The sequence below is a fragment of the Dicentrarchus labrax genome, unplaced genomic scaffold, assembly GCF_905237075.1.
Source record: "Dicentrarchus labrax unplaced genomic scaffold, dlabrax2021, whole genome shotgun sequence".
NCBI classification, from domain to species: domain Eukaryota; kingdom Metazoa; phylum Chordata; class Actinopteri; family Moronidae; genus Dicentrarchus; species Dicentrarchus labrax.
The window spans coordinates 15,610,323-15,632,302 of record NW_026136718.1 but is presented as its reverse complement, the minus strand read 5'-3'; the positions used below and the strand labels follow the sequence as shown (position 1 = coordinate 15,632,302).

General features: G+C 42.4%; 1 protein-coding gene across 8 annotated transcripts in view; it reads left to right on the top strand.

The window, feature by feature from the left end:
- The window catches only part of fbn2b (fibrillin 2b), a 63,717-nt gene that overhangs the window by 38,669 nt on the left and 3,068 nt on the right, over window positions 1-21,980 (top strand). The window contains exons 10-64 of one of the 8 annotated variants that reach the window (XM_051377573.1): window positions 1,075-1,227; window positions 2,335-2,598; window positions 2,710-2,853; window positions 3,122-3,241; window positions 3,409-3,534; window positions 3,624-3,746; window positions 4,548-4,823; window positions 4,944-4,997; window positions 5,080-5,205; window positions 5,545-5,670; window positions 5,913-6,032; window positions 7,114-7,251; window positions 7,689-7,739; window positions 7,939-8,064; window positions 8,203-8,430; window positions 8,593-8,718; window positions 8,815-8,943; window positions 9,141-9,266; window positions 9,477-9,602; window positions 9,721-9,843; window positions 9,946-10,071; window positions 10,362-10,487; window positions 10,874-10,996; window positions 11,193-11,315; window positions 11,427-11,552; window positions 11,657-11,779; window positions 12,152-12,274; window positions 12,437-12,598; window positions 12,795-12,863; window positions 12,950-13,075; window positions 13,204-13,329; window positions 13,487-13,636; window positions 13,742-13,813; window positions 13,917-14,042; window positions 14,707-14,832; window positions 15,096-15,221; window positions 15,368-15,484; window positions 15,831-15,959; window positions 16,090-16,209; window positions 16,504-16,629; window positions 16,825-16,977; window positions 17,141-17,206; window positions 17,306-17,431; window positions 17,757-17,876; window positions 17,973-18,095; window positions 18,267-18,398; window positions 18,528-18,653; window positions 18,824-19,030; window positions 19,340-19,465; window positions 19,601-19,723; window positions 20,001-20,117; window positions 20,221-20,349; window positions 20,660-20,779; window positions 21,336-21,567; window positions 21,755-21,905. In XM_051377573.1, the coding sequence (XP_051233533.1) occupies window positions 1,075-1,227; window positions 2,335-2,598; window positions 2,710-2,853; window positions 3,122-3,241; window positions 3,409-3,534; window positions 3,624-3,746; window positions 4,548-4,823; window positions 4,944-4,997; window positions 5,080-5,205; window positions 5,545-5,670; window positions 5,913-6,032; window positions 7,114-7,251; window positions 7,689-7,739; window positions 7,939-8,064; window positions 8,203-8,430; window positions 8,593-8,718; window positions 8,815-8,943; window positions 9,141-9,266; window positions 9,477-9,602; window positions 9,721-9,843; window positions 9,946-10,071; window positions 10,362-10,487; window positions 10,874-10,996; window positions 11,193-11,315; window positions 11,427-11,552; window positions 11,657-11,779; window positions 12,152-12,274; window positions 12,437-12,598; window positions 12,795-12,863; window positions 12,950-13,075; window positions 13,204-13,329; window positions 13,487-13,636; window positions 13,742-13,813; window positions 13,917-14,042; window positions 14,707-14,832; window positions 15,096-15,221; window positions 15,368-15,484; window positions 15,831-15,959; window positions 16,090-16,209; window positions 16,504-16,629; window positions 16,825-16,977; window positions 17,141-17,206; window positions 17,306-17,431; window positions 17,757-17,876; window positions 17,973-18,095; window positions 18,267-18,398; window positions 18,528-18,653; window positions 18,824-19,030; window positions 19,340-19,465; window positions 19,601-19,723; window positions 20,001-20,117; window positions 20,221-20,349; window positions 20,660-20,779; window positions 21,336-21,567; window positions 21,755-21,905 (7,301 nt within the window). The remainder of the gene's footprint in view (window positions 1-1,074; window positions 1,228-2,334; window positions 2,599-2,709; window positions 2,854-3,121; window positions 3,242-3,408; window positions 3,535-3,623; window positions 3,747-4,547; window positions 4,824-4,943; window positions 4,998-5,079; window positions 5,206-5,544; window positions 5,671-5,912; window positions 6,033-7,113; window positions 7,252-7,688; window positions 7,740-7,938; window positions 8,065-8,202; window positions 8,431-8,592; window positions 8,719-8,814; window positions 8,944-9,140; window positions 9,267-9,476; window positions 9,603-9,720; window positions 9,844-9,945; window positions 10,072-10,361; window positions 10,488-10,873; window positions 10,997-11,192; window positions 11,316-11,426; window positions 11,553-11,656; window positions 11,780-12,151; window positions 12,275-12,436; window positions 12,599-12,794; window positions 12,864-12,949; window positions 13,076-13,203; window positions 13,330-13,486; window positions 13,637-13,741; window positions 13,814-13,916; window positions 14,043-14,706; window positions 14,833-15,095; window positions 15,222-15,367; window positions 15,485-15,830; window positions 15,960-16,089; window positions 16,210-16,503; window positions 16,630-16,824; window positions 16,978-17,140; window positions 17,207-17,305; window positions 17,432-17,756; window positions 17,877-17,972; window positions 18,096-18,266; window positions 18,399-18,527; window positions 18,654-18,823; window positions 19,031-19,339; window positions 19,466-19,600; window positions 19,724-20,000; window positions 20,118-20,220; window positions 20,350-20,659; window positions 20,780-21,335; window positions 21,568-21,754; window positions 21,906-21,980) is intronic. The other 7 variants (XM_051377574.1, XM_051377575.1, XM_051377576.1 and 4 more) reach the window with 7 other exon arrangements.

The following is a 21,980-nucleotide window of genomic DNA, read 5'->3' as shown; positions in this document are numbered from 1 at the left end:
TCATGTTCTTTCTAATTGGCAAGAATTGCTCCACATGGAACTGATTAATTCCAGACTGCTGGCTCATTAGTGAGTTAATCGACTTGTGCTCCCTCCCCACCGCCCCACCTTCATTCTGTCTTTCCTTTTTTTCCTGTAGATGTACTTAAAATTCTCTCTCACATATGTTGTTCACTTTCTAAAATAATACACATGCATTCTCTCCCTCTCTGCCTTTTTCATTATCTTGGTATTTTCCTAGAAAGACCCATATCTTCTTCTCCATCTACTCCTTACACACGCTCTTTGAACCCTAGCCCCCTTCTCCTGCCCCATTGACCCTGACCTGGAAAACTGTAACAAATAAAGACCCCTTTTGGAGGCCCTTCAGATTCCTGCAGTTAGTCGAGACCCCAGGCAACCTTTCCCACTGCCAGCCCATAAAGAATCTTCCTCCCCAGCCACCGTGGAAAGGCCAGGCCAGCCCTCTGACTTAAAGTTTTTAGTGCGGCGATTACCTTTAACCTTTTTCCCACATTTAATGCAGTGTCAGGGGTGGAAAAAGTGCTTAAGTTAAGTTACCTGAAGTCCTGCATTTAAAGAGTAACGTGACACCAGGCTGAAAAGCAGTGTTTCACTGCCCTCTCTGGTTGAAAGTTTCAAGTCGTAGAGCACAGTGTTACATTAGTGTTCAGCTTCTGTTAAATTGCTTTTTTAAGATTTTATTTGGGTAAAAATGTAGCAAAATATCTTATCTAAATGACTGATAGGGTGTTAAATTATTATACATTACTTGTCAGATGTTTTATTTGGTCTATCGACTCTATATACACAACTGTTTGTACACTTTTACATACATATTTTGTGTTATGTATATGTAAAGGTTTACATTTTAAATTACTGAATTACTCTGTTTGAGTCTTTTTTCTCTCACAGACAAGGGAAACATAGAACCCATGAACTTGAACATAAGATACATAAAACATAATAATGTTATAATCAGCCATTTGTATGCTTTCAGCTGTGATGAGCTTAAATTTATATTGTTGCCTGCTCAGTCGTCTAATTCTGTTGATGCGTGTCCTCTTCCTTCAGATCAACGTGTGGGCACCTGTTTTTCTGCTCTGGCTAACGGCCGCTGTGCTGCGGAGCTGAGTGGTCAGTACACCAAGATGCAGTGTTGCTGCGACACAGGACGCTGCTGGGCTTTGGGACAGATCCCTGAGATGTGCCCTGTCAGGGGATCTGGTGAGTACACAAGGAAACGAGATATACAGAACATATCATACATGCCAATGCCATGTTTCAATTGTTGACATCTACACACAATTCTAACAACTTCTATGCTAGCTGATCCCCAGCAAAGTGGTGGATATGAGCATGAAATAAGCAAAGAACATCCATCACCTTCCTCCTCTGCTGACAAAAAACTGGCAGTCTCCACAATACATTGTCTATGACTTGGCATGAGCACAGGCAGTAAATAAATCCATGACAGAGTAAATGTTTCACAAGCCAAATGACTTTAACACAGTAATATTAAACTTGACAAGACTGATGCCGTTAGAGAGAGCTTTGTGTGTGTGGGACAGAGAATGCCTCCACTCAAACTGAGGAGCATGATGTCATGAGCACAGACCAAACAGAAAGATGGAAAAGATTTGTGTGAAGATAATGACCCATCATCTCCTCAGTATAGCTGGAATTCAGAAAACTCTTCCTCTGCGTGAGACCATGTGATACATAACTGATCTGTTACTGATCGTCTTTCACTGGCACCACCAAAATATGATGTGTGTGTGTGTGTGTGTGTGTGTGTGTTTATGTGCTTGTGTTGGTGTTTCATTGAACATGACTGTCAAAGTGAAGAACATATATACACTCAAATAGACAGTGCTGTACATGTACACCATACACACATAGCATGTATACATATCTACATCCATTCATACATATAAAAATGAAATGATGCACTAGACTTACTGTAACTACATGCCAAAGCAGAGTAGAATAGATCATTATGCATGCACATTTTTCTCGTATTGCTTGGTCAGGCTTTGCTCCAGTCAAAGCATATCTGAAAAAAAAAACTTGTACAGTTAGATGGTCAATTTAATAACAAACTTCAACAAAAAAACATCAAAATTTATTGCAAAGTGCAATGGCCTCTGTCAATTCCGCAATTCCAGGAAACAGTGAGTACTTTTCAAGTTTATACGCAGAAGAACTTTAAGTAGTCAGGGTGATCCAAAGTGAGTTTGAATTACTATAATGAGCCACATAAACTGTTTAAACACAGTTTGCAGCAGAATGCATCCACTGACTTGTTCCCTGTGATCTCTGTTCCTCTTGTAGACGAGTTCAGGCGCCTGTGTATTGTGGGTGTTCCCCAAGGACACGGCCTCCCTCATGTCTACCCAAACGGACACTTCCCCAACACCAATGGCAACGGGTTCAACTATGGATACAAGTTTCCCAGTTTACCCAGTAATGGCAATGGTAACGGAGGCATCGGTGGCAACGGTGGAGGAAGCTTTGGAGGGAATGGTGGCAGCTTCGGAGGTAACGGAGGAAGCTTTGGGGGAAATGGAGGAGGACCCCTGACCAACCAACAAATAGGTGAGCGGCTCTGTTAAATGGCACAAAAAAAGGGCTCATTCCGAGAGTTGGAAGGTAATCTGGATAACTTTGTCTGCTGTGTTTCGTTAATAATCTGTTGTGTATTCTCAGGCACGGTTTCTGTCAACGACTCCATTGACGTGTGCAAACATTTCACCAACCTGTGTCTGAATGGACGCTGCATTCCCACACCCACGAGCTATCGCTGCGAGTGCAACATGGGATACAGACAGGATGTTCGTGGGGAGTGTATCGGTAATAAACATGCTTGACACACTTTTTACTGTATAATTGTATAAACAGAGTTATTCAGTCAGTTCTGAATAACCTCCCTGAGCCAGGCAGACACTATGTGATGGTCCCACAGTTAATTGCATGCACTGCACTGCCATCTTCTGCCGATTTAAGGAACTTAATATAAGCGCAGGTTGATGCTTGCAGGAGAAATCTGCTTGAATGTGAATAATGTTCTTTGTGTGTGACATTTAAATCCACTCACTTTGCTTTGTTTTTTTCTTCTCAGATGTGGATGAGTGTGTGAGTAATCCATGTATCAATGGAGACTGTGTCAACACACCTGGATCTTACCACTGCAAGTGCCATGAGGGCTACCAGGGAACCTCTACCAAACAAGCCTGCATTGGTATGTGTGACTGTGTTGTCAAACTACTGTATATTGGTATAACAATTCCCCAAGTTGTTTATTTGTACACATGAAGCTTTGGAGCACAGTTGAACACGACTGGTGGTTAAAAATACTGTAAACTCAGCCACATCCATGTTCCCTCTTCCTCCTCTCCTTTTCTTTAGATATTGACGAGTGTATTGTAAATGGAGTAATGTGTCGCAACGGCCGCTGCGTCAACACAGAGGGAAGCTTTCAGTGTATCTGCAATGCTGGGTTTGAGCTCACTCCTGATGGAAAGAACTGCATTGGTAAGGAGCCAGCACAGAAACAGCTCAAACTTTAAGTGAACTTTCACCTTTGTAAACTTGACCTGAATTCTCCTCTCGTCTCCCTCCAGATCATGACGAGTGCGCCACCACCAACATGTGTCTCAATGGCATGTGTATCAATGAGGACGGCAGCTTTAAGTGTATCTGCAAGCCCGGCTTCACTTTAGCACCAAACGGACGCTACTGCACCGGTATGAATGATGAAGTTCAAACAGAGACCTCAAGTCTAGGGCCAAACAGGCTGTTTCAAAACAGTGTTGACAGATTTGGTGTTCTATGAAATCCTGCAGATCCCTTGAACTCACTTGTGCACAGTTTTGTTTCAGAAGTCAGACTTTTTGAAACACCCCCAAGCTGCTATTATGCACAGTCCAGAAATAGATCGATAGATAGAGGAATTTATGAGGAATTTATCTCTCTGTTGAGGGATTTTGTCTGGAAGCTTCAAGAGTTGCTGTCATTCCATTGCAGTCACACCATAACACAGACAGCACAGGTGCATATCCAAAAAAAAAAACACATATCAACTTAGATGATGCTAACTCCCCATGACCTGACAGCTCATCGGGCTCTCTCCAGTGACTCTCCATGTGGTCTGTTTTCACGTATTTTAAATAGAGCCTTAAGGAAAGCAGAAAATAATGCTCAGATAGACAAATTCTCAGGGACTAATTTAATTTATGACTTTTATTCTGAAAAATGTTGAGCATTTTTTCGTTTTATTTTGCCATGTTGCCAAGTGATCTGTGAGATCAGTGAAAATGTCATCTTATGAAAACACATAACTGCATAATCCAAGATGGTTCAAATGTGTGTTTATAGACACTTTCTTGTACTACTATTATTATCTGGAATAATAATACAAAAAGTCACCATTAGAATAGCTTTTATATGAAAGTAATTGAAATAGACCATTCTGTACACACATCTGCCTTAGCTCATAAACGGAACATGTAACATACTGTATACATTATGTGCTCTCTCTTCATCAGACATTGATGAGTGTCAGACACCTGGCATTTGTATGAACGGCCGCTGCATCAACTCTGAGGGCTCCTTCCGCTGCGAGTGCCCTCCTGGCCTGGCTATTGATGTGGATGGGAGAGTGTGTGTGGACACACACATGAGGACCACCTGCTACGGCGCCATAAAGATGGGCACGTGCTCGCGGCCGTTCCCTGGTGCAGTGACCAAGTCTGAGTGCTGCTGTGCCAATCCTGAACATGGCTTTGGAGAACCTTGCCAACCCTGCCCCTCCAGAAACTCAGGTATAATCATTGACTTTCCTAATTTTCATTTATTTAAATTCTTGTAAATCTTGGTTCATTTTGTTAAAGTTACAATATCCTCCTCATCTAATGTTTTTTTTGTTCTTATGTATCTTTCAGCTGAGTTCCAGGCTGTGTGCAGCAGTGGTATTGGCATTACAGCTGATGGCAGAGGTGAGTATGTTGTGCATGAATGTGACTGTCCCCACAGTGTTGTTTAGAAACATTTATCTACATAATACCTGTCCTCCCCTAGACATCAATGAGTGTGCCCTCGACCCGGACATTTGTCAGAATGGCATATGTGAGAACCTGAGAGGGAGCTACCGTTGCATCTGTAACATTGGTTACGAGTCTGACACCAGTGGCAAAAACTGTGTTGGTGAGTCCGAGTGGATTGTTTTCATGTTTTTTAGGTAAATGCTAAAACACAGTGTAACAGCAATATCTTTTATAAGTTGGCTCAAGATTAGGCCCCACAAGCTACTGGTCACACCAGACCAACAACAATGAGTGTATTGAATTCAGGAAGTGTGTTTTGTATCGCTTATTAATTCAACTTTTCTTATGTGAGGGAATGTGTTATTTCTTTTGTCAAATGTTACGTAGTCTCACAAGCACAATACTGTTGTTTTGCATGATAGCCCTCTCATTCAAAATTTCATAAACCTTAATTACTGTTTTCTATTTTCTAACCATGCCTGCTCTCGCTTCCCTGCAGACATCAATGAGTGTCTGGTGAACCGTCTGCTTTGTGACAATGGCCTGTGCAGAAACACGCCTGGCTCCTACACCTGCTCCTGTCCTAAAGGATATGTCTTCAAACCCGACTCTGAGACCTGCGAAGGTGAGCGCTCACACACAAACACAATCTCTTTGACACACAAACACATCTGCCTCAGATTCACATTTGTTTTGTCGTTTTTACCATCAGTCAAGGTCATTATTATGTGACATTATTACCAGATGTGTTGCATTTAGTTTCCAGTAAACATGTGGCTCATGTGTTTGCAACTGCCAAATGGTGATGATGATCCATTTAAATTAGCCTCTCGGCCCTGACCTCAGGTGTGTGTTTGCACGTTTCAGATATCAACGAATGCATCTCCAGCCCGTGCATCAATGGAGCGTGTCGGAACGTGGCCGGGTCCTTCAACTGCGAGTGCACACACGGCAGCAAGCTGGACTCCACCAACACCATCTGCGTGGGTAAGAGATCTGTCCTCCCAAATGCCTGATGCAAATTAGAGCAGCACTGCAGGGTCTTAGAAACAGCTTGTCCGAGATAATGATTACACACTGACACATGAGTGTCAATGGGAAATAATCTTTTTGTCTAATCATTCTAATCGAGATTTTACACTTCACTTTTGAAAACAAACCCTGAGGTGGCTCATGTTTCCGGGAGACATCCAGAGATATTATCATCCTCAGATGTTGGGCAAAATGTCACACACAAAATTAGACAAATACTTGCATGCATAGCCTTGGTTCCCATGGAGCTTTACTTCATAAAGATCCTCCGCAGATTCAAAATGACATGTGGTTTGTAAGACCCTCTGCTCAGGTTAAATATTCCACTTGTTTGGAAGTTTGTTACTTTTGGGAAATCATTCTGAGAAAGCTACATGCTGATACAGAATACAGATGTTATTGTAACTAGAAGGGAGAGTGAGTCATTAAATAAATACTCATACATATTCCATGAGCTGGCCCTGTCAGAGGTCTACAAATTCCTCTGGTTTGGTTCGTGTCTGTTTTCTGTCTTCGAGCCCATCACTCAGCGGGGGAAGAAAGGGAAAGTAAATTGTGGTTTTGTGTTTGGGTGGCCTTGTGGTTTTGGAGAAAAGGTGTCACTGTTATGACTGTACACTCTTTCTGTTCATTAGGAATGAAATAGCACAAGATTGAATGTAATGATGCAAGGGCTTTACTCAGCTCAGCGTGTAGCCAAAGACAAGTATTTATGGCAGTAAGGAGAGTTGAAGGTGACATGTTTATTGTTTTTGTGGTGTATTTTGTTGCTATAGTTAAAGGTACCCTGTGGAGATTTTGACATTTTGACCACTAGTAGTGCTGTGGAGTAATTGTTGAATGAGCAGATGACTGTTTTATATGTATCTTGCACACACACAAGGAAAATTACATATTTTATGAAGAAGGAAATGCACTCAACACATTTCTTAGGCCTATAAAAAAACACAATATAACTGAATGTTAACTGTGTTTACAAGAAAACCCCACAGGGTGTTTATACTCAAGTTATCTCTGTTGTTACCTCGCCCCACAGACAGTATGAAGAGTACGTGCTGGCTGACGATACAAGACAACCGCTGCGAGGTCAACATCAATGGAGCCACACTGAAGTCTGAGTGCTGCTCCACACTGGGAGCCGCCTGGGGCAGCCCCTGTGAACCCTGCGAGATCGGTCAGTTCGCACACACACAGATGCTGCACATGTTTTTGTGCCAGTGTTTAATGTTTGTAATTTGTAATTTTTATGCTTCTGTAATTTTCCAGACTACTTGAGGTCTTTTAAAGTGCGTCTGAAACTGCATTTAGACAACTAGATTCATGCCTGAAGATACTGAAATCCTTTTATTATGAAAGATCTGTGACACTTTCTACTTACTTAATGCAAGGCAAAATTGGGAAAAATACAGATTTTCATGAAGTACTTTACAGTTGCACATATTATTATAAGTACATTATTTATATTATAGTAATAGAGATAAAAGTAGAAGATGAAGAATAAAGGAACTAGGTTTTACAGGTGTTTTGGTGTACTATCATACAGGTCTACATCCAGTGCTCATACATTCAAAATGTCTTTATTACATCTCTCAATCTCATTTGTCTCCTCAGACACCGCCTGCTCTCGAGGGTTTGCTCGTATGAAGGGCCTTATCTGTGAAGGTAAGAACATTTAATAACTTAATGAACGGTGACAAACCTGCAGTGCTCCCTTTATCCAACATCCCATGAAATCATTTAATCTTTTTGTCCTTGTATTGTGCCTTAATGTTCTCCCTGTATATTTATAAAAAAAAAGTGTGCATGTTTGTGTGTAATTCACCTCGTAACCATGGTTCTTAAAATGTCCCGCTCCCTGTAGACATTAATGAGTGTGAGGTGTTCCCCGGAGTGTGTACAAATGGCCGGTGTGCGAACACCCAGGGCTCATTCCGCTGTGAGTGTGCTGAGGGTCTAACCTTGGACAGTACTGGACGCACATGTGTCGGTAAGAGCACTGCACAACAAAGTCATCACATTCAATTAAACTGTTGTTAAGCCAGTGGCTATCATGTCACTGCACTATTAGGCCAAATCTCACAAATAGAGGTGATTTTGATTTTGATTTTCTAATAAACTTTTCTAGATATGCGTAGTGAGCAGTGCTTCTTGAAGTGGCACGAGGATGAGTGTGGAGAGCCACTGCCAGGGAGATACCGTGTGGACATGTGCTGCTGTTCAGTGGGTGCTGCCTGGGGTATCGACTGTGAAGAGTGTCCCAAACCAGGCACACCTGAGTACAGAGCCATCTGTCCCAGAGGCCCCGGCTTTGCCAACAGAGGAGATATTCTGACCGGCAGGCCCTTCTACAAAGGTACCAAGATGCTTTTATCCAAAGTATACAATTACCAATTCGTTGTAATGGATCTGGATAACGCTGTCAAATGAACATCTGTACAGAAAATGAACTTTGGTGACTTTGAACCATTTTGGGATCTTTGTGAAATAGATTTTAATTTGATGTTTTTCTCCCCAGATGTAAATGAGTGTAAGGTGTTCCATGGTCTGTGTACTCATGGAAATTGCCGGAATACCATTGGCAGTTTCAAGTGTCGCTGCAATAACGGCTTTGCTCTGACCGCGGAAGAGAGGAACTGTACAGGTATGAGAGAGGGGTGAATTAGTTCAATTGAAATTAAATATTCCTATCACAGTTAGTAAGCAGTGAGTGAGTGTTCCTTTTTAATGTCTCATACAGACATTGATGAGTGCCGCATCTCCCCGGACTTGTGCGGTCACGGTGCCTGTGTCAACACACCTGGCAGCTTTGAGTGTGAATGTTTCGAGGGCTACGAGAGTGGCTTCATGATGATGAAGAACTGCATGGGTACGTTGGAAAAAAATTCTCACATATAATTACACAATTTCAAATGATACACTCATGTCCACAATGTGAAATCACAGTGCTGTGTGGCAGATCGACTAATCTTTCCTTTATTTCCGTGTTCTGTTTTTATCTTTTCCTCCTCTTCGTCATTTCTTCCCTCTTCATCCCTCCCTCTCTCTCTTCCTTGCTGCTGACAGACATTGACGAGTGTGAGAGAAACCCCCTCTTGTGTCGTGGAGGAACCTGCCTGAACACAGAAGGGAGTTATGAGTGTGAATGTCCCACCGGACACTCGCTCAGCACCGATGGATCTGCCTGTGAAGGTGGACCATAAATCACACACACACACACACACACACACACACATATATATGCATTCGCACACACACTTGAAACCTCAGTCAAGTCCTGAAAGACTAGTTTCACACAGTATAAACTAGTGTTGTAATTATTATTCATTATTGCCTTGAGGTACAATACACTACACAGTATATAATGCCCAATTCTCTACACTTGTTTGCCTGTCCTGTCAGATGTGAATGAATGCCAGCTGAGTGACAACTTGTGCAAGAATGGCCAGTGTGTCAACATGCCGGGAACCTACCAGTGTTCCTGTGACACCGGTTACCAGGCAACACCAGACCGACAGGGCTGCGTTGGTGAGTGGAAAAGACTTAAATCCCCCAAATTCACGCTAATGTTGGATAAGTAGACTAAGTAATTTAAATTTCATGAGACCAAAGATGTCTAAACTGTAACTGTGACCTTTCTTTGCAGATATTGATGAATGTACCATTATGAATGGAGGCTGTGAAACCCACTGTACCAACTCAGAGGGCAGCTATGAGTGCAGCTGTAGCGAGGGCTACGCCCTTATGCCTGACCTTAGGACCTGTGCAGGTGATAAAACACACTTGGTATATGTACTGTAAAATAAAATAATTTTCTACATGGTGTTGCCTCCTATAGTACATTGAAATATAATTCTGTTATTTCTATCAGATATTGATGAGTGTGAGGAGACTCCTGACATCTGTGACGGAGGCCAGTGTACCAACATTCCCGGAGAATACCGCTGTCTGTGTTACGATGGCTTCATGGCGTCTATGGACATGAGGACATGTATCGGTGAGAGGAAAAACAATAATGTAATGTAATGTAATACTTACAATTTGAGTGTAACTTGGGGAACCCTGCCCCAATATCTCTCATTGTACACATATCTTTAAATCTCTTACCCTCCCTTGTGATTTTTGTTAATTCATATTTCTGTATGCTACATTAACTTATTCATTCAGCCTCCCTGACCTGTTCTATGGGACTTTCTCTGTCTGTCTCATTTTCTGTCTATAAACTCTGATCTCTCAAGGCCAAAACGTTCACATATCATCTATGTCTATCCATCCTTGTCTGCCCAGATGTGAACGAGTGTGACTTAAACCCAAACATCTGTCTCCACGGTGACTGCGAGAACACCAAAGGCTCCTTCATCTGCCACTGTCAGCTGGGATACTTTGTCAAGAAGGGATCCACAGGCTGCACAGGTACACACACACACGCACACACACACACACACACACACACACACACACACACACACACACACACACACACACACACACACACACACAAACAGCAGGGGCTGGGCTGTCGCTGAGAGTCTGGGCCTCTGTGCGTCCATATCCGAGTCGAACGTTGAGACAGTTCACCCATGCATACAGTAGTTGCAGGTCGACAATTTTTAAAATGATCATTTATTCATGACTCACTACTTAAAGCCAAGCGAAAAGCTGAATTTTCACCTTTCTTTGCATGTTATTAATACATGAGCGTTTCACTTGAAAAATATTGCTGCAACGTTTTTAAATAACTAGTTCACGATGTGTGTTACTGCTTGTTAATTGACTGATTGATCTCCATACCTCTCCAGATGTTGATGAGTGTGAGATAGGGGCTCATAACTGCGACATGCATGCTGCCTGCATCAACGTGCCTGGAAGCTTTAAATGTCGCTGTCGAGATGGCTGGATAGGAGATGGCATCAAGTGTGTGGGTGAGTACATATTCTGAATATCTTTGAATATGCTGTGATGTGGTTTACAGATCAGAGGCTGCAATATGAGTCTTCAGGACAAAGTAATGAAACAAAATGGTCTTCTGTACCTAAGAATATTTGCTTTTTTCGACTGTTTTGAGTTCTGCCATCAAGTCTTTTTTTCTCACACTTTTTTTTTGCTCTCTTCCTTTAGATCAGGATGAATGCTCGGCAGAGGACCACAACTGCAACCCCAATGCAGACTGCGTCAACACACCAGGATCCTACAGGTGTACATGCAAGGAGGGTTTCAACGGAGATGGATTTTCCTGCTCGGGTAAGACTGCTGAAACTTTCTAAATACACCGTAATTGAATACTGTCTACTGTGTGTGCAGTGAGCTTCACGCACATTGAGTTTATAACGCATTGGTTCCACTCTGTTTCAGACATGGATGAGTGTGCAGACAACGTGAACCTGTGTGAGAACGGCCAGTGTCTGAATGCTCCAGGTGGCTACCGCTGCGAGTGTGAGATGGGATTCACTCCTACAGAAGACAGCAAGGCCTGTCAAGGTGCTGCACTCAATCTGTCACATTTTATACTCTTCTTTTACTGTTCTTTTTTTGTTCAGTTAGTGTAACTTACATTTTCTCTCTCTCTGTTGCCTTTGCCACAGACATCGATGAGTGTAATTTCCAGAACATCTGTGTATTTGGAACGTGCCAGAACCTTCCAGGGATGTTCCGCTGTGTGTGTGATGATGGTTACGAACTGGACCGCAGCGGAGGAAACTGCACTGGTGAGTGTAGCATGTCTGTAACTGTATCTCAGTTCAGACACAGAGCAGACTCACATAGCTTGCCTGAGTTTCCTTGACAATAACAGCCTTGATTCATGCATCGTATTACCAGTGAAAATTCTTTCACCAAAGATACACAAAGATTTTTCTAAGAGTTTCTAATTAACTGTTTATTCCCTTCATGTTTCAGTCTTTGTACAGCTTGCCTACAAATCACCCTCAGTTAGTTTGTGACATTAACAAGATCTAAAATTATTAAAAGTAAAAAAGTATTTTGGTTTAGCAAATAAACTAATGGGTTTATTCATGTCAGAAAGGTGTCTGTTATCTGGTGTGTGTTGTTAAGGTTGTGTGTGTCACTGTGTACTGCAGACATCAACGAGTGTGCGGACCCCGTGAACTGCATCAACGGTCTGTGTGTGAACACTCCTGGAAGCTACCTGTGCAACTGCCCAGCTGACTTTGAACTCAACCCCACTGGAGTGGGTTGTGTGGGTAAGTCAGGTTTAAATCTATGGCGAGGCTTACATAGGAGGATGAGCAGGTTTTAATGAAAAAGACCACAGTGTTCTCCATGATCCTTTATGAAAAATCTATAGTTAGGATAATAAAAAGTAAATGAATCATCATCTATATCTGAATATGTGTCTTTATTAGATACCCGTGTTGGCAACTGCTTCCTTGATATCTTTGCACGTGGTGATGGAGGAATCTCCTGCAGTGCGGAGATCGGAGTGGGCGTGACCCGAGCTTCCTGTTGCTGTTCCCTGGGAGGAGCCTGGGGAAACCCCTGCGAACTGTGTCCTGCCCCCAACTCCAGTATGCACTACCTCGACTGATCAATTACTTATAGTGTTTACTGCAAAATGCAAATCTACATGTCACAGTTAAAATACTTAGTTGAATAAATGTGTTGGCAAATGTATAGCTTAGCAAAAGTTATTCATTATTGACTGTTTTTCCCCATATGTAAAGTCACACTAAATTGCTGTTTGTTTGTCTGTCTTGTCTGCAGCGGAATATAAGACTCTTTGTCCAGGAGGAGAGGGATTCAGACCCAATCCCATCACTGTTATCCTGGAAGGTAACACTAAGCTTTGGCTTATATTTCACCGTAAAATCAATATATTAGTTGCATCTATGGATCTAACATTGTTAATTATTCTCTAGATATTGATGAGTGCCAGGAGCTGCCAGGTCTATGCCAGGGTGGAAACTGTGTCAACACCTTTGGCAGTTTCCAGTGTGAGTGTCCAGCAGGCTACTATCTCAATGAGGAGACTCGCATCTGTGAGGGTAAGAACTGAAAATTGCTTTTGGCTGAACTGAAATTGGCTGAAACTGAAAATAGATCACCTATAAGGGAAAAATTAACAACCTCACTTCATATTTTTTATTATGTGTCATCATATGTTTATGTGCAGATATTGATGAGTGCACAACCCACATTGGGATCTGTGGACCTGGTACCTGCTACAACACTCTGGGCAACTACACCTGTGTGTGTCCCCCTGAGTACATGCAGGTCAATGGAGGAAACAACTGCATGGGTGAGTGGAACAGACCTCTCTTAGGCTGACAAGAACATATTCTGTCTATGCGTATGTCTTCTTAAAAATAAACCTTAAAAAGTAAACCCAAACATTGGGCAAACAATTTTAAGCTTTTGGATTTAAAGGATTGACTGTAATCCTCCTTGTAATACAGACATGAGGAAGAGTGTGTGTTACCGTAACTTCAACGACACGTGTGAGAACGAGCTGTCCTTCAACATGACCAAGAAGATGTGCTGCTGCGCCTACAATGTAGGAAAAGCCTGGAACAAGCCATGTGAGGCCTGTCCAACTCCTGCCACCTGTGAGTGTCAATAAATACACTGAAACTCAGTCTGATGGTTAATATATTGCTGTATGAGTGCATTTTATTACTGTCACTGAGTGTCTCCTGTCCGGTCTGTTTCAGCTGAGTACCAGTTACTGTGTGGTAATCAGGCTCCTGGCTTCATCATTGACATCCACACTGGCAAGCCAATTGGTAAGGTTGTCACAAGTGTAACATTGGTGCAGTACCAAACAAAACTGGCACTGGTACAACGTCCAGTTTGCATTTTAACATTCTGTGGTGTTATTTTGTGCAGATATTGATGAGTGCAGGGAGATCCCTGGTATATGTGCCAATGGAGTGTGTATCAACCAGATTGGGAGCTTCCGCTGTGAATGTCCGATGGGCTTCAGCTACAACAACATACTACTCATTTGTGAAGGTAAAACTCATGAGACTTCATGTCATTTTTTATTCAATCTCACTCTGTCTTTTGCTAAAAGAGAAGATAAGATATTATGAGACAATGATCACATGGTGGTGTTATGTAGATTTCTTTTGCAATCTCTCTCTCAACACACACACAGAAATAAGCACACAGACTAATACTTTCCAACACTGTATCTCCTCTTTTGACCCTGTATCTTTTCCTTATACAGTATAGAGTATATATTTACTGCTGGCACAAACACTTAACCATCATCTCTGCATGACAACCCCATCCCCCCCCCCCCCCCCCCCCCCCCCCACACACACACACACACACACACACACACACACACACACACACACACACACACAAATACAGTCACTCACTGGCCAAGAGGTACTTTTACAAGCAGTCTACTCGGTTGAGTTAATGCTACCTTTCCCCACATGAATTATGCCCTTGTAAAGACAAGTATATAGTGGCTCTGAATGGGAACACCTGCCTGGACCTTCAATCATCCAGAACCTGCCAGCGACTGTCTGAACTGTACCAGAGCCAAAATGGAGCCATTGTGTTTTGTCTCCCGCTGCCCACAAGTTGACTGCCTGCTCTGACCAGACAGTTATGGAGCCTGTGATTGATGTCCACTGTTCTTCTTTCTCTTCCTCCTGTGTAGATATTGATGAGTGTAACAGTGTGGACAATCTGTGCCAACGCAATGCCAACTGTATCAACATACCAGGCAGCTACCGCTGCGAGTGTTCGCCAGGCTTCAAACTGTCCCCCAGCGGGGCCTGTGTGGGTGAGTCCAGCCTGTCTGACATGCATTACTAGGGTCTCCCATCTTCAAAGACCAGGGTAAAATTATTATCCCCACTAGTTTTGATAGTTAGAATTTGGACATTTGAAGATGTCACCTTTTTTCTGCTTCTGGCAAATGACATTTTGTAGGATAAATGGTTAATTTAGAAATAATCAACTGATGAATCATTTACTAAAATAATTGTTAGTTGGAGGGTTTGTGCGCTTTATAGTTAATATATTTTTATTGTGTTTCTTTTTCAGACCGTAATGAGTGCCAAGAGATTCCTAATGTGTGCAGCCACGGAGAGTGTATTGACACGCAGGGAAGCTATCGCTGTCTCTGCCACAACGGCTTCAAGGCTACTGCTGACCAGACCATGTGCATGGGTGAGAAGCACAATCTAAAGCTGTATTAATACACACAACACTGTGTTGCATATAATCCTGCAGAGTAAGTCAATAGCAGCCTCACAATGAACTCTTTTTGTGCATCTCTCTCACTCTAAATGTTGTTCTGTCTGCGTGTATTTTAGACATTGATGAGTGTGACAGACAGCCATGTGGTAACGGTACCTGTAAAAACACGGTGGGATCCTACAACTGCCTCTGCTTCCCCGGCTTCGAACTCACACACAACAATGACTGCATGGGTGAGGATCATTTACTGTTACTGCTCTACAAAGGTCAACATCAAAGTCTTAACACAGATCTAGAGATTAAGATGTTTTAGATGATTGTTAAAGATTACTCCTATAAATTCCAATAAAAAAACTTTTCTGTAGCAGTACTACATTTGGACAGATATGAAATGACGGCATCAAATTTAACTGTGTTTTGACTTTTCTTTTGCTTTATTAATATATCAGTGTATTTAAAATGGTGTCTTCGAACTTTGGCAGTGTGACAAAGAAATTTATATACAAGCCCACTTTTTCAGAAAGTCCTGATGCTTTTGAAAACAATACAGTTCTAATCCTCTCAATGTTTACCTTACAGACATAGATGAGTGCAGCGCCCTCCAGGGCCAAGTGTGCAGGAACGGGCAGTGTATCAATGGACTTGGTTCCTTCCAGTGTCTCTGCCATGAAGGTTATGAAAATACTCCAGATGGGAAAAACTGTGTCGGTAAGTCAGTGATTAAATAAAAATAAGAGCATGGTGGGGTATTTACAGACTTTTATACACAGCAGTTTTTCTGGCATATGCAAACATAAACACACATTCTCTGATTTGTAAATTGTCCCATTTTCCACAGATATCAATGAGTGTGTGAGTCTGCCTGGCACCTGCTCTCCAGGAACTTGTCAGAATCTGGATGGATCTTTCAGATGCATCTGCCCTCCTGGCTATGAGGTGCTAAATGACCAGTGTATTGGTAAGAAGCAAACACACACACACACACACACACACACACACACGCGCGCACACACACACACACACACACACACACACACACACACACACACACACACACACACACACACACACACACACACACATACACACACACACAGGGATAGATACACTTAAGTACAGACTTAATGCTCCACATGTATTCAAACCAGCAACCGAGGGCAACCGAGCCATCTGCTCTAACACACACTCACAATTACACTACCGATCTCACCTCCCTTCTTCCTCCCTGCCCTCTTTTACGCTCCCTTCCCAGATATCAACGAGTGTGAGGTGGAGTCCAACATCTGTCAGTTTGGCACCTGCACCAACACCCCCGGCAGCTTCCAGTGCACCTGCCAGCCGGGCTTCGTACTCTCTGACAACAAACGACGCTGCTACGGTGAGAGAAGCTGTTGGTTCACAGTAGGCCACAGTGCTGCTGATCTTGAGTGAATGTGGTAATCGGACATATTTTTTCTCCCTCCTGGTGGAGAAGGTTTTTGTCTTCCTGTGTCCCATGAATAATAGATCAGTTACCGTCAATTTACAGCAAAACAGAAGATTTAGTGAATACTTGTCTTTTTTCTTATGGCAGATACCAGAGAGAGCTTCTGTTTCACCAAATTTGAGGCAGGAAAATGCTCCGTCCCTAAAGCTTTAAACACCACCAAGGCCAAGTGCTGCTGCAGCAAGATGCCTGGCGAGGGTTGGGGACTTCCCTGTGAGCTGTGCCCACGAGAGAGCGATGGTGTGTAACACATACACACACACACACACACACACACACACACACACACACACACACACACACACACACACACACACACACACACAGCTTTAATTAAGACATACACATACACAAAAAAAAAAAGGAAAATAACGAAGCTGACCCTTTTCTTGTGCATCTCCAGCTGCTTTTGACACACTGTGTCCTTACGGCCACGGAGCCCTGCCTGGACCGGGTGAGGCTCGTGAAGGTGAGTTCTACAACATAGATCTAATTCTTTGAATCTAGTGGCCAATTGTGAAGGTTTTTTATGTTTAAAAATATACACATTATCTCTTGCTCTCTCCAGATATGAATGAATGTCTGGATAACCCAGGCATCTGCCAGAATGGTATCTGCATCAACACAGACGGTTCATTCCGCTGTGAATGCCCCTTTGGATACAACCTGGATTACACTGGAGTCCACTGTGTTGGTGAGATGGTTTCTGAAATTAGAGTTAACAATCTGCAACATTTTCTTATTATTAATGCTTTATAACCAAATGAGCCATGGATTCACAGAAGAGGATATGCCATCTCTTAATCTATCACCAAAATCAGTATTATCCCCCAGGTCTCATGTTATTTTCCTGATGGTAGTACCAGAGTTAGTTCAGCTTTGTTCCTGCATTACAACCTGATCTATTTTTGTACTAACATTTAAGCTGCTAATGAGTGCTTTTAAAATCTCAGGTAAAGTATAAATGTTTAATTGGTTGTAATTGCATCTATTTATCCCCAACTCTCTGTCTTCTCTAGATACTGATGAGTGCTCCATAGGAAACCCATGTGGGAATGGAACCTGCACCAATGTGGTGGGAGGTTTTGAGTGTTCGTGCCAAGAGGGCTTTGAACCTGGATCCATGATGACCTGTGAAGGTCAGTCATTCACACAGTTGCACATGTACTCTTACTTTTCAGCATCATTTAAAATGACGGTAAATTAAATTAATCTGTCTCTGGTTTTTACTCCAGACATCAACGAGTGCTCCCAGAATCCTCTGCTGTGTGCCTTCCGGTGCGTCAACACCTTTGGCTCTTATGAGTGTATGTGTCCTGCTGGCTATGTGCTGCGAGATGACCAACGCATGTGCAGAGGTGAAAAGACACAGAAGATTTCCTGTTTATATCTGCTTCACTCCTTTCATCACTGATTTGTCACTCCTTTTCTGTGTGCCGCAGTAAATCTTTGACACTACTGAAACAGGATTTATCAGTTTTAGCTGTTGTAGTTTCATCTATTGGCCGTCTCTCATTCTCCCTTACCAGACCAAGATGAGTGCTCTGAGGGTCTGGACGACTGTGACTCCAAGGGTATGACCTGTAAGAACCTGATTGGTACCTTCATGTGTATCTGCCCTCCTGGCATGCAGCGCAGACCAGATGGAGAGGGATGTATGGGTGAGTGAAAAAGTCTCAGCCAATGTGAGAGGTTTGCCTCAGTCTTTACCCAATATCTGCTGTCGTTATCTGATTTATCTGCCTCTTCACTCTCTTCATCCTCCCATCCTTTGCTCTGTACACTGGCAGACCTCAATGAGTGCCGAGCCAAGCCTGGCATCTGTAAGAACGGGCGCTGTACCAACACAGTCGGAAGCTACCGCTGCGAATGCCATGACGGTTTTGAGCCGAGCTCCACTGGAACTGAATGTATTGGTAAGATCACTACTGCTGACGAGCCTGCTGTCACACACTGAAATTGTGCTTATACTTTAATTTCAGATGAAATAATTGCATGCTGCTTTAGGATCCAAAAGTCCCCCATTATTTCTTTCATCTCTAACCCCAAACACTCATGTGTCCTCCTGTCACGTTCTTTCCATCAGACAACCGAAAGGGCTACTGTTACACAGAGGTTCTGCAGACGATGTGCCAGCAGTCATCCACCAGCAGGAACAGTGTAACCAAGTCTGAGTGCTGCTGTAACACGGGCCGAGGCTGGGGGTCACAGTGTGAGCTCTGCCCACTGCCTGGCACCGTACAGTACAAGAAGATGTGCCCACTCGGACCCGGCTACACCACAGACGGAAGAGGTGAGTGGCACAGTAATAATAGAGTGTGTTTACAGTAATAGAGTGATATTATATTGAGTATAGAAAACACACAACCTCAATTTTATTTCTCTTATAATTTATTAAATTAAATTTGTTTAAATAACTGAATAAATAGAGTTTTAATTTATATTTAGGAAGGAAAACTCAAGGTACATCAAGTTAAATGCAGCTTCAGGAAAGAGCTCACACTGTCAATAAGAAGCTTAATAAGACAGGGAGCAATTTATGTTTAGCATGCGAGTACCTATCTAATACAGATCAGTTTCTAAAATATCTGTGTACTTACAGACATCAACGAGTGCCAGGTGATGCCAGATCTGTGTCGGAACGGTCAGTGCATCAACACCATCGGATCCTTCCGCTGTCACTGTAACGTGGGCTACAAAACTGACTTCACTGCAACCTCCTGTATTGGTATGACAGATCTCTGTCCTGTTTTAAAGATACTGAATATTTACACAGAATTTCTGCCACACTGATATCAGTCTACAAACATTTTCCACAACATCTCTGCCCATATTCCTAATACTCCCTGTCTGCATATTTCAGATATGGATGAGTGCGCGCTGTCTCCGAAGCCCTGTAACTTCCTCTGTAAAAACACAGAGGGCAGCTACCTCTGCTCCTGTCCAAGAGGATACAGCCTGCAGCCAGATGGAAAGACTTGCAAAGGTAGGTCTTGATTTGTTTGTTTGTGGGTTATTTTATAGCGTTAAAAAAACATTAGATGCTATTTAATGATCTTTATAATAGTTAACCATATTGGTAACAGTGTTGCCCTCAACACACTGGCAGTTCTGAGTTCTGTTTATTATTGTTATTATTGTATGTTACAAATGAAATATTGTTCTCATATCATTTTTATAAACAAGTTTAATGACTTTGAGGCTTCAACCCTCTTTGTAATTTGGTTTTGGTGGGCGTTAAGTGATTTCTTCTTTTCTCTAAGATCTGGATGAATGTTCGACTAAACAGCATAACTGCCAGTTCCTCTGTGTCAACACCATTGGAGGCTTCACGTGCAAGTGTCCCCCCGGTTTCACACAGCACCAGACTGCCTGTATTGGTGAGTAAGAAACAGGAGAAGATCGGTGTTACTCTGCACCGAAAGTTTTATCCAAAAGAAGAACAAAAAAAACCATCTTGATCTGTTTCTTCTCTCTTTGCAGACAACAATGAGTGTAATGCTCAGAACAGTGGGTGTGGTTCCCGGGCCTCTTGTGTCAACACACCTGGTAGCTTTAACTGTGAGTGCTCTAAAGGTTTCTCCTTGGACAGCACAGGCATGGAGTGTGAAGGTGAGCAGACAATAACCTTTAAATTTAGTTAAAAATAGTTTAGCGAGGCAGTTCTCTCACACAGGATCTTTCTAAATTTCAAAATCACAGAAACTTGGGTTCTTCTGAGATGTTTGTGACTGAGATAGTTGAAGGTGGCACTGAGTTGCACTAGTGTCTTGAACTGAATTGAACACTGAATCTTTTTCTGCAGCACTTTGGAAACCTGTTTGTTAAAATCGTGCTATATAAATAAAGTGGATTGGATTGGATTGGATAGTGTCTATGCTAAGAATGAGAAATGAAAAGTCTTTATTTTTATATTCCTCAGATGTGGATGAGTGTGGCAGTAACCACCGCTGTCAGCACGGCTGTCAGAACATGCTGGGAGGTTTCCGCTGTGGCTGTCCGCAGGGCTATGTGCAGCACTACCAGTGGAACCAGTGCGTGGGTGAGTTACACTGACTCAGTCTGTGAGTTGACAGGAATGAACATCCAAGGCACCAGCACAAAGTAGAATACAGGACCTGGGGAATGTATTCATCTTTTAAGGCTTATTATAAAATTGCAACAAAATGTTAACAGTATGTTAATATTTTTATATAAAAATCCCTGATTCCTGAAAGCATAAATGTGATTGGGATTATTTCAAAAGAAACTTATTATACCAATAAATATTTGTTTTTGATTTATCAATACGCTAAAATAGTCATACAAGTTTACTGTTTTACAGAAGGTGATATTTCTATGCTCATTGTTGATCTGACCAATATAGAAAAGGGAAATCAAGACGATATATCATGTTGATATATAACAGTTTGCAATGATTTGTGAAAATAGTGAGGCCCCTCTGAAGTCCTATGCATAACCAAATGAAACAGGATAGAATTATACTCAAGCATTTGTCTATTAAGATAATCATCATCATCATCAACATGCAAACAATTGTGTACTGTATCATCTCTGAACACGCTCACCATGTCTTTGTCTGCCTCTTTCCTCTGCAGATGAAAACGAGTGTCAGGGAGGAACAGTATGTGGCTCTGCCTCCTGCTACAACACGCTGGGCAGCTTCAAGTGTGTGTGTCCCTCTGGCTTTGACTTTGAGCAGAACGCTGGTGGGTGTCAAGATGTGAATGAATGCGGCACAGGCACCAACCCCTGTATCTACGGCTGCTCCAACACCGATGGAGGCTACCTGTGTGGCTGTCCTGGAGGTTTCTACAGGGCCGGCCAAGGGTGAGGGAACACAAATGAAAGATTTGATTCGAGCAACTGGTATTTCTCAAGTGAAAAGTGGAGTCACCAGACATTTTTTGAGTAAAAGATTTGATTGTGTTTCATTTGCTAGAAGTATTGAATGAATTTTAAATGAATTTTCTTCCATCTTACTCAATATACTGAACTTTCTTGTTTTTCCATCTAGTCACTGTATAACAGGCTCAGGTTTCTCAGGCCAGTTTGTGGAGGGTGAGGATGATGACAGTCTGTCTCCTGAGGCCTGCTACGAGTGTAAGATCAACGGAGGAAAGAATGGAAGACACAAGCGCAATGCTGATGAAAATGAGATCAACCAGGTACATACTGCTTCACAATGCTCGTCACTGTCAGTTTCAGGGACAGGACTGGATATCTTTTGATTTTCTAATGTA